The 12,424-nt window shown below is 31.7% G+C and overlaps 1 protein-coding gene across 2 annotated transcripts in view; it reads left to right on the top strand.

Moving 5' to 3' along the window:
• The window catches only part of Msr1 (macrophage scavenger receptor 1), an 80,230-nt gene that overhangs the window by 18,724 nt on the left and 49,082 nt on the right, over nucleotides 1–12,424 (top strand). For both annotated transcript variants that reach the window (XM_027954715.2, XM_027954716.2), the window contains exons 5-6: nucleotides 1,984–2,393; nucleotides 6,992–7,178. In XM_027954715.2, coding sequence (XP_027810516.2) covers nucleotides 1,984–2,393; nucleotides 6,992–7,178 — 597 coding nt within the window. The remainder of the gene's footprint in view (nucleotides 1–1,983; nucleotides 2,394–6,991; nucleotides 7,179–12,424) is intronic.

The following is a 12,424-nucleotide window of genomic DNA, read 5'->3' as shown; positions in this document are numbered from 1 at the left end:
AAAATTTTTTCCATATTGAATTTAATAAATTTAATAATGAGATGTGGCAAAGAAATACATTTTTATGTCCAGTTTATTGATAAATAAAGAAATACAGAGTAACATACATTTAATACAGCCTCTATTGTAGATCATATTAAAAATTTTACCTGAAGTTTATTAATTCAAGTAAGTTGATAGTGAAGGACTGTAACCAGGAAAAATATAACACATTTCTAAAAATTAAAATTGCATTGCATATTAAATATAGCATTTCTCAATATAATAATATATAATATACTATATATTATATTATATATATAATATACTATATATTATATTATATATATAATATAGCATTTCTCAATATAATAATAGCAACAATCATTACACAAAGTTTTAACTAAAGGTAGTGGCTACAATGAACTCTATGACAATATCTTTCATGCAGAAGGCATTTTGTAATTGAATAGATTTGAAATATGGGCCCATTTGCTGCTATGGGATTTACATGCTTTATTTCACCAGATTTACCACCACAACTAAGGTAAGTATCTCTTTTGTATCTTTGAGGAAATCTAAGCAAGATAATCTTTTTATTGCTCCCTAATGTCATATATGGACAATCTGATGCATCCAAACTAACAAGAATGGGACTAATATTTGTGTACATGAAAAGTCTACATTTATGGAGATATAAGTATACATATATGGAGATATAAATATACATAAGATACAAAGAACCATTGCAATTTAGTTTTAAAATGACATTTAACATTTTTTCATTGTGTATAATTGTGTATTATTTTTATCTGCAAAGTTAATGCTTGTGACTTATTGTTCTTCTTTCCTTTTAAACAAAAGAGCATATTGCTTTAGAACATTTTGGAATGATAATTATCTTGTTTAGAGAACATATGCCCATTTGGAAATATGTATCAGCAATTCAGTATGTTCCCCAAATGTCATTTAATAGCAATTTTTTTCTTCAGTAAATAATTTATCACAAGATTGTTCATCAAAACACCAGATACATTACTGGAAACAGAAGCAAACTAAATGTAGGTGGGCTATTAAATAAATCTGAGATACCCATTCATAGAATACAATGTAGTTAAGAAATTATTTTTGTAAAACAATATTAAATAATACTAAGAAATGTTTATGATATTGCATTAAATTTAAAGTAGCTTCCAGATTTATATAAAATATTTTTATTTCAAATAGTAATATGATAGTAGAAACAGAGAACAAGATTTGATATCTATACATCAAGATATCAGGAGTTTAACTTAGAATAGTAAGATGAGGATAAATTATTTTTTCTTATTATCCATATTTTCAAAATTTCTGCTGTGAATATATACTTTATAACAGGAAAAGAAGAGTTTGATGAAAACAATATATTTTTTAAATGTAAGAAAGTCGTTTTCCCAGTTTCCTGCTCCACCAACTGGGAGTTGAACCTGTGAAAACTAAAATGACAATTCTCTTAATTCAGCTTAAGCTATAGGATGAAGAAGATGAACAATTAATCCACAAAAAGGATGATGCTCCTACTTGTGCTTCACCTTTAACTACATATTATTTTGGTCAATATCATAGCTAACTTGTCCAACCTGCTTACCTCAGAAAATATGTTGAGCATTATCTCATTATATCCTAACAATAGTCTGTGGAGTATAATATAACAGATTTTATATTTTTTAGAATGTTCTCTTACTGGAAAAGCTAAATTTAATGGCCAGGAAGATTCATATAAGCAGAAATTCAGAAATAATGACATAATCCTGGAATAAATTCTTATGTAAAGTGGGAAAGGGAGGCTGTGTGCTACTCAGTAGTATACTATTATTCACATGTAGCATATTTAAAATAAATACAGGGTTTAGGCTATTATCCCACATGTAATTAAAATAAAGGAAAGGAATTAAATGGAGTAACATAATGCATACTTTTAAGAACATAGGTCTTGACTTCATTATTTTTTACTTAAACATGCAGCTCATCTCCTGAAGTGGGAAATGAAGAATTGCACAGTTGATCCAATTAATGCAAATGATATATCTCAAAGTCTGGGACAAAGAAATGGCAGTGAAGCTAAAATGAAATTTCAAGAATTTGTAATGGAAAGCATGGTCAACATGGAGAAGAGAATCCAATCTATTTCAGATTCAGAAGCCAATCTCATAAATTCAGAACACTTCCAAAATTTCAGTGTGACAACGGATCAAAGATTTAATGATAATCTTCTCCAGCTAAATAACTTGGTTTCCTCAGTCCGGGAATATGAGAATGCAGTAGGTGAAATCTCCAAGTCTTTAATAAATCTGAATAGCACCTTACTTGATTTACAGCTCAATATAGAAACATTGAATGGCAAAATTCAAGAGACTACTTTGAAACAACAAGAGGTAAGAATTATTGTATTTGAAGGCCATTTTCTGGAATTAAATCTATCCAGATCCTGTTTCTTCGGGCAGTCCAGGACAAGGAGAGTTGCAAACTCTGTTTCTACATCATCGTCTTTACCTTGGCTCCTCTGGCAATCTTTTCTAAAGGTTTCAAGTGGATTTATCTAGTGCCTTCTCCATACTTTCAGCAAAAGGGATAATTATCTTCCATTAGATGTAGTCTCTTTAAAGGTATTTTCGTTTTATAAATACTATTGCAGTGTCTTGTTAGATTGTCTAAAGCAATTGTAATTTTTAGATTATTTTAGCAGACCTGAAGAGGTAGGCACCCTGTATTTGTAAATTTTATATAGATCTAATATTTTATCATTCAAGAATGGAAACCTTATTTACCTGGATATTTTTTAAAAAATCAAATTTTAAAATAATTTATTTTGCCACTCCCAAGAGGCACACTCATGTTCTTATGTGTACAAATAATTATATAAAAACCCGAAATTTTGAATAATTTATATAATGTTATCTTCATAAGCTCATAATAGAATAGTAATGTATGCTTATCATTTTTATTGTTGGATTAAACATGCTAAGTTTTCTACTTCTAGGTCATGATATTCACTGATCATTGGGAACAGCAACAAGAAAAACACTAGCATAATGGGGCTGGAGAATGATCAGAAAGTCCCCTATAATAAGAGAACAAGACATAGTAAGACCAGTTATCATCAAAATTTCTCTGTCAAAGGTCAGGTGGCAATATTTTACCTTGTAAGGACCACACAGTTTTTGTCTCAACAATCTGATACTGCCGTTGTCACAAGAAAGCAGCCATTAGCAACATGTAGAGAAATGAGCAAAAGCTGTGAAACGATCAATATTTATTTACAAAAATAATCTGTTGGTTGGATTTGGCCCAAGGACTATAATTTTTCTGTCCTTTGCCCTAGACCATTCCGTGGTTAATTCTGTCAAAGATCTAGATTACTCTGTACTTATGAAAAAAAAATTAAGAAACAAGTCATCAATTATAAAATTTTATTTTTATCTAGTAATATCATTTGTTTCTTTTCATGAACAATAAATGTTTGACCTAAACTTCACTACTCACTTGAAAAAAAATAATCTTCATGTTATAAAATACCTAAGGCTTACGCTTGTTATACGAAGCCTGTATTTCTATCATTAGTTAAGAAATGCCAGCATCATTGGAGTGGATTTTATTTGAATAGATCCATTCTTGATTAATGCAATTGTTTTCTGTATAAACATATTACAACTACTGATTTTAGAAAATGGACATCACTTGTCTAGCAAAGTTACCACTTTGGATGAACACCAACTAAACTACTGACTGAGAATAAACAAGTTAAGAAATAATGTTCTGCACATATATAATTTGTAAGATTCAATCACTCTAAACTTTTTTTTTTTTAATTTTCCTCACCTTAAGAATGTCACAAGACAACGGCATGAATGTTTAAATATGGGAACTCTGTTGGCAAGCCTCATTTCAATACCAACCTTGATGTCCTGCTCCTCTTTCATGTCTTTCCTTCTCAACCCTGCTAGTGTTTTTTCTCAGCCATTAATAAGGATCTGAGCACATCAAGACAGACTGGGATATCAAAGATTCAAGCTAAGGGGAGCAGGTAGTGGGAGACACAAAGAAGAAACCTTCCAGAGAGTTGAGGGACACAGGAGACAGACAAGAAGATGAAATGTCAGTTACAGGAGTAACTTAAAGTTGGAGAGAAAAGAAAAGAACTATTATTTTATGTAGAAACAGGATTAGAGGCTCATGGGGGTGAGGTGAGAGGAGAGAGAAGCTAGACAAGATGAAAGAACAAAGACACTGAATTTGGCAATGTGCTAAGTCCAGCAGAGATGATAGACTGTATTTGAACCCACTGTTAGTGAGGTATTCTAACCAAATTGAAAACTTTTTGAAAGAAGTAGACATTCTGGACATATTTGAAGTGATAATCATTAGAATCAAAGCCTCATGATCAACAAGCTTTTCTTAGTTTGGATAGATTGCTTTTATATTTTGCAGGGAGTTTCCGCCTTCCAAAAGGGGGTGCAAATAAATAACTGCAAAATCCCCAAGCTACATACATTGTTAAAGGTAGTAGTCACTTGCAGCAATTTAGACACAAAGTTGGTAAGTTGGTGCCATTGAAAGTGCTTGCATGTGCATGCATGTGTGCTTGGAAAACAACCTTGATGCTTTGATCCCCATTGCTTGAATAATTTTATTGATCTTTGAATCTTGATCTTTTTTCCTGTGGTGCTGGGGAGGGAATCCAGTGCCTCACCATAGTAAGTAAGCATGCTACCACTGAGCAACAACCCCAGTCCTGATCTTTGAATCTGTAGCCCAAAGAGGGAATAGGCGATTAAATGAATGGCCAAATCAGCAAATGCTGTTTGTTGAAAATGCTTATTGGTAATACCCTCTTACTATCAAGGATGACCAAATATTGATTTGAAAGGAAAAAAAAAAAAAGAGCACTGGTACCATATGAAAGAGAGTGTGGACTTTAAGATGAAAAAAATTACATATCCATTTTTATCAGGGCCACTGTTGATAGAGTGTGGAGAGTATGCATGGATATCCTCAAGAAATACTTGTAAAATTATAAAGCATTCCATGAGTATTTTTTAAAAATCAAATGCATTTTCCATCTTTTGAATGCAAATAATTCCAAATGAAACTTGTCAAATGTGAGCAACGTGCAGATTTTTTTAAAAAGTGAATAAATATGAATAAATAGGTAGCTTCAGCTTTAGTATGAAAAACAATTGATTCTAGGTATCTAGGAAGTCAAATTGCTAGTTCTTTGACCTCTGCTCTGTGGACTTCTGAAATTACCTGACATATTTCCATCAATTTTTAGCCACTTAATACAGTTGACCTTATTTTATCATGTTGCTATAACAGACATTTCACCATTCTATCTTTATTATATATACCATTTTGTATGAAAAATGCTAAATGACCAGGGAAGGAGGACCTGGAGGGTAGAGCTATTCTAATGTACAGCAAGGTTCCTGGTGGAGGGAGACATAGATTGAACAGACAGGACCTTCTCCTTAAGAAGAGTGCCATGGGAGAGGGAAATCTGGGTAAACCTTTGTTTCTTGATCTTTGCCATCTTGATCCTCTCATCTCCATTTGTCCAGTCCAGTCCAGAGAGGTATAAATTTATTTTAATGCATGAAGAAAGAAATAATATGCTACTGGCTTGTTTCTGTGTGCAGAGGGAAAATAATAATCTATCAACAGTTGAACATGGAAATACTTGTAAAATCATAAAGCATACCGTGAAGACAGGATGGGATAAGTGCAGAAGAGAAAGAAAGAAAATATTACCATAACACATTAGAAGACTTGGTGCAACAAAAATAGAGCCTAATGCCTGAAGAGAAAATTCAGCAAAGAATCTGAAAAGAAAAGTAATAAAGAAAAGCATTAAGGGTCAGGAACTTGATAATTGGATACTATAATTTCATTATAGTTTGAAAAGCAAATTAAGTCACAGTGATTTATTATGTATCTGCTCTTACTCTCCAAATTTAAATATGTTGATGGTACCTAGTATTTGGATGCAAAAAGCGAGTACTGATACAAAAAAGTTAGGAAGAGAATTAATATGGTAACATACATTTAGAGAGCAGTTTTGCAGTATTGAATAAAAATTTTAATGTTTAATCCCTTTGTTCAAATCTACTTCCAGGAAGCTGTTCTATAGAACTTGTATGAAAATGTAAATGTGTATAAAATGGTGTTCATTGCAGCATTGTTTAATGTTGTAAAAAGGGGAACAGCTCTAATCAATAAGAATCTTAATTAAATTTTCAAAAATACACCCAATATGGTTCCACTTTTATTGGAAGTGTCAATTTTAAAGACTCTAATAGGTAAATTTTCTTAGTATATCATTGCACAAAGATAAAAACATATTCCAGAGGACAGTATTCTCTTCTCTCGTTTTTACACATTCTCTACATGTATACACATACATGTACATAAATATGCACAAAATATGTATGTATTTGATATTGTAAAATAATAATGAAGTCTCAATAACAGAAGTATAAATAGTGTAAAGTAAAATGCTACTAATTGAACATAAAAAATCTATCCTCAATGTTCATTACCACTGACAATTACAACATTAAACTTTGGTTATTGCTACAAAACAATTTCATACATAAATCTAGCAAAGTCATAAAATAGGAATAAGTTGCCATTCTAAATACACTCAAAAGAAATTTGACTTCAGATAAACTATCTTTCACATTTTGATATGTACATATTTGGAAATAGAAGCAAAATTTAGATCTATATTCAAATGATTTTTTTGTTGTTATTTTTGACTGGGCATGTAAAAATTTGTCCATATAGTCAAAAGAAGAAATGTTTTGTAACCAAAGAATCACTATTTTAAATACAGTCTCTCTAATTTTCATGTTCTTATTTCATAAGATTCCTATAATATGTGCTATAAAAAACAGAAATTCCAAAATTTCTTGAACTTACATATTTGATAATTTTGTGTGTAACAAAAGTTGTGAATGCTCACTATGTTTTACAGGAAATCAATAAATTAGAAGAATGGGTACACAACACATCAGCAGAAATTAAGTCTCTAAAAGAAGAACAAGTTTATGTGCAACAGGAAATAAAAAGAGAAGTGAAAGTATTGAATAACATCACTAATGATCTCAGACTGAAAGACTGGGAACATTCTCAGACATTGAGAAATATCACTTTAATTCAAGGTAAAATGTCTTGTGAGTCCTCCAAATGACACCTTAAAATGCACTGATATACATAGAGATTTGATATTTAAAATGCAATGGTTTAAAATAGTTTTCAAACATACATACATTTCCTACATTTCTGCACAGCAGAAAGAATCTTAAGATTAGATCAAGACATGGTAAGATAATCAGAAGCATCAGTAGCTTGGTATCCTTGATAAAGGGATAAATAAATGAAATACCTCCTAAGATCCAATAAGCCTTTCACTGTTGAAATTATCCCATTTATACTGAAGAACAGTGTAAGCTTTTCTGTCACTACAAAGTTCTTACATGTTCATAACCCAAACTTGTTAATCCTGTCTGTCAATATTTCCATATTTTTCTTACCTCTTACCTTACTATATAATTAATTAAGAACTTTGTTTGAACTCTCCAAAATAGTGATAATTTGTCAATTTCTGCTTTAGTTCTCATTAGTAAAGCAAGGAGAATTGGATCATACTGATTTTTGAATAATATAAGTCACTTTAATTTTACACTAGCTTTTAGGTATTTTTACAGCATAAATATTAGTCCATATTTTGCTTCAACTTTTGATATCCTTTGCTCTAGCTTTGTCATTTGTAAAGCACATTTATCTTTTATTTTTTTTCTTAATCTTTTTTGGTTTGCTTGTTTAATACAATGTGATAATTTCTTTTCACTTTATTTATGTTTATCATCTTATTTTATTTGTTCTTTTTAGTTATACTTGACAGTAGAATGTATTTTGATATATTAGACATACATGGAGTATAACTTATTCTAATTAGGATACTATTCTCGTGGTTGTACATGATGCTGAGTTGCCCTGGTAATATATTCAAATATAAGGTTAAGAAAGTTATGTTCTATTAATTCTACTGTCCTTCCTATTGCCCTCCCCCATTCCTTCTCTTTTTTTTTCCCTGTGTCTAATCCAGTGGACTTCTATTCTTCCTCTTCCCACCCTCCCTTGTTGGAGTTAGCATTCACATATCAGAAAGAACATTCAGCCTCTGTTTTTTTTTTTTTTTTTTTTTTTCGGATTGGCTTATTTTACTTAGCATGATATTCTCTAGTTCCATCCTTTTACCACTAAATGCCATAATTTGATTCTTCTTTATGGCTGAGTAATACTCTGTTGTGTATATATACCATGTTTTCTTTATCCGTGCATCCATTACATGATCATCTCATAATTATCTCATAGCTTGACTATTGTGCATTGAGCTGCTATAAACAGAGATATGGATGTGTCACTCTTGTATGCTGATTTTAAGTCCTTTGGGTATAAGCTGAGGAGTAGGTTAGCTGGGTCAATTGGTGGTTCCATTCTAAGTCTTTTAAAATGGATAGTATCCATACTGCTTTCCATAATGGTTGCACCTATTTGTAGTCCCACCTGCAAAGTCATTATGAGTACCTTTCTCCCCACATCCTTGCTAACACATATTGTTGTTTGTATTCTTTATAACTGTCATTCTAACTGCAATGAGATGGAATCTCAGTGTAGTTTTAATTTGCATTTTTCTAATTGCTAATGATGTTGAACATTTTTAATATATTTTTGACCATTTGTATTTTTTCTTCTGTTAAATGCCTTTTAGTTCCTTTGCCCAATTATTGGTTTGGCGCTTTTTTTTTTTTTTTTTTTTGGTGTTATTTTTTGAGTTCTTTTTATAACCTGGAGATTAATGCTCTGAGCTGCAGGTGGTGAGAATTTTCTCCCATTCTGTAGACTGTGTGTTCACATTCTTGATTGTTTCCTTTGCAGTGAAGAAGTTCTTGAGTTTGATACCATCCCATTTATTGAGTCTTGATTATACTTCTTGTGCTTCAGGATTCTTGCTGAGGAAGTAGGTTCCTAAGCCGGCAAGATGTAGTGTTGGGCTTACTTTTTCTTTTAGTAAGCGCAGAGTTTCTGGTCTAATGCCTAGGTCCTTGATCCACTTTGAGTTTTGTGTACGGTGAGAGCGTAATTCGCCACATCAATATACTTAAAGACAAGAATCTCATGATTGATTATCTCATTAGATGCAGAAGAAACATATGCCAGAATTTAGCATCCATTCATATTCAAAACACTAGAAAAACTAGGGATAGCTAGAAGATACATCAACATTATAAAAGCTATATACACTAAACTTAAAGCCAACATTATTGAAAATGGAGAAAAATGAAAGCATTCCCTCTAAAAACTGGAACAAACAGGAATAACATTTTATATTTATACTCCCCAGCCATCCCCCACCCCGCAATTTTGTTTTATGTTTCCTTTCTTTTTCTTTCCTCTCTACTTTGGGACTGACATGAAGTTTCTGTGAAAATTTTGTAGTGTATTTTTTTCTTCTTGATTGTTGCCTGCAAAAGTTATTCTAACCCTCTAAAGTCCATCAACATCTTACTATACAAGGAAACAAATGTTTCATCTGATGATCTCCTTATGGTTTCCTGCTGTCTTTTAATGTAGTTATTTTGGTTTTTGTTGTTGTTGTTGTTTGTTTTTGCTGGAAATTTAGTCATTGTTTTTCTTACTTTATACAGGCAATATTTATTGATATTTGTCTATGAGTTTACCAATTGTTCCACCTTCTCAATCTCAGCCATCCATTCTGATGTCATTTTCCTTCTGTCTAAATGTATATCTTTTAGAAATTCATTTAATGAAAGTCCATTGATGGTGAGAGGTTTTGTTTTCATTTTCTCTATTTTATTCTTGATATTTAAGATTGTTTCACTGTACACAGATTTCTCAGGTTGACAGTTATTTTGGTTATTTTTGTGTTATAGTTGTTCTTCAGTATCTATGAGGTATTGGTTCTTTCAAGCAAAATGGTGGATGCTCAGCTGAATATGTAAACTGGCTTAGGATTTGTGCGTAACTTATGTTCAATCTCTTATATAGTTTAAATCACTGCTAGATTGTTTATAATACTTAAAACAATGCAAATTCTACATAAACGTTGTCATACTGAATTGTTTAGGGAATAATGTCAAGAAAAAAGTCTTTATATATTTAGTACAGATGAAAAATTTGGGGGGGTGGTCAGTTGGTTAAAATCACACATGCCAAACCTAGGGATATAGAACGCTGATTGTATTTTGAAGAAATTGCTCCCTTGGCTTCTGGGCTTTCCTTGTTTCTCTTAAAATGACTGCTAGCAATCTGCTTATCCTTCTTTGTCTTTAATAGCTGCAAATTTATTAATTAGTGTGTTTTTTGACAATTTATTTCTTTGAAATTTGTTGTATTTCATACATTTGGGGATTGCTTGAGAATTTATTCATTTGACATTCATTTTATTTTCTATATTTGGGGATTAAAGTCTGTCATTAAGTTGAGAACATTATCACCTTCAACCCATTTGACTATTGCTGTCATGGTTTTCTGTCTTTTTCTCTGTCCCTTCAATTAAATTATATCAAATCTTCTTACTCTGTCTCCTATGTGTGTTAACCTCGGTTTTATAATTTTAGTCTTCTCATTAGTAATTAAAGGAACAGAAATGAGGCACTCCATGATATTTCATTTTACATATGCTAGTTTAGGAAAATTAAGAATTCTGATAATCCAAGTGTTGACAAGAAAAAAATTAAAAGAAATTCCAAATGAATAGAGAATATTTTTGTTGCTAATGCTTATAATTTGGCAAAAGTAAATAATGTATATTTATAGACACATACATGCATAACAAAAATTGTTATTTTAAAAATGGAAGCAAACAAGAAACACCAAATTCAGGTTAATTTTTATCTATGGAAAGGAATTAGATAAATGAAACGAGAAAATACTTAAGTAGATACTTACGTATTGGGTTGTGACTTTGAAGGGATATTATCTTTATTACTGCACTTTGTATCTTATATAGAATACATATTATATGTTTCTTTAATTATGACATTAAATTAGATGATAAAGAAAATTTTGAACTGATTGGTGTTCTAACAGTTTGATACCTCTACTTTGGATTTCAAGTAAATATCCAAAACTTTCAAATTTAAGACCAAAACCTTGACTTGCCCAGTCCACCTCCCTTCACCCTCTCAAATCCATTGCTTTTCCAGGTTTTTTTTTTTTTTTTTTGTCAATTATATAATTTTCCAACTAGATTCTCATTCAAGAACCTAGAAAGTTACTTTTGCCCTCTCTTTTGTTCTCTTCCATTATATAATCCACCCATAAATCTGCTTAACTCTTATTACATATGATGTTTCCAATAAAACTCCTCAGTAATCACTGTCTCTACAGTAATTTCTATACTACTGTATTACTACCATAATTTGAACGACCATATTCCAATTGAGTGCACTATATCAATCTCCCAATTTGTTTCCTAGTCCACTATTTACCCGTTCTACAAAAAACAAATAGTACTATTTTAAAAAATAGCCCCCACACATTATTTCTGTCTCGTTTTCTAATCTTCCCTCCAGCATCCCTTTGTGTAGCTTGGATAGGTGGAAGAATGACAGTTCCCTGAAGATGTAAAAGTCAAGAAGAAGGAAGTGTGAGTTTAATTGCTTGCCATCCACAGTGAGCGCTAGACTCCTTCTTTTCCTATCAAAATATTGTTCTTGTGTCTCTCCACTGTATTGTGGCTCCACTTAAAATCAGCTTTATGCTGACGATTTCCCTCTCTGATTCCCCCTTTCACATTGCCATCCTCCAACTCTCTATGCTATTATTATTTGCTTAGACTTTTCATAGCAATTATCCCTGTATACAATTATTTCATACATGTTTCCTTATGTGTTTACCATGTCTTCTCCACTAGAATCTAAGCCTCTTGGTTGGGTTCTGTCTCGTCCATCCCTGCACACCCAACACCTGTTAGAGTGCTCATGTCATTATCCAGGTAGCTGCTCTCTTCAAGATATTAGAATATCTTTGCCTTCTCTCTTGCTCTCATGGCCTGTACAATACATCTGTGAGTCCTCTTAACTCTTTTTGCATTATATATTTCAAATAAAACTCCTAACCATCTCTATTAAAGTGGATGAGCAGTTATAAACTATGTATATTGAATGAATAAGTGAAGTTTGCACCTTCTTTTTGTTAAGTTGTACTTTCTAATAGCTGTGTCATTCCATTTCAGTTATTTTTATTACATCTTCCAAGACCACTATTGGTTCTTATGTTCTGTATTCTCTATCCCCTTGTCCCTTCTTTATTTTTCATATAAACTATTCTTAAGACAACTCTGCTAGACTATTGTTAGCATTCCTTGCCTCAAGCTTCC

This window comes from Marmota flaviventris, chromosome 3 (assembly GCF_047511675.1).
Source record: "Marmota flaviventris isolate mMarFla1 chromosome 3, mMarFla1.hap1, whole genome shotgun sequence".
Lineage (NCBI taxonomy): Eukaryota > Metazoa > Chordata > Mammalia > Rodentia > Sciuridae > Marmota > Marmota flaviventris.
The sequence above is the reverse complement of the archived record's forward strand: the minus strand, read 5'-3'. Positions and strand labels throughout refer to the sequence as shown.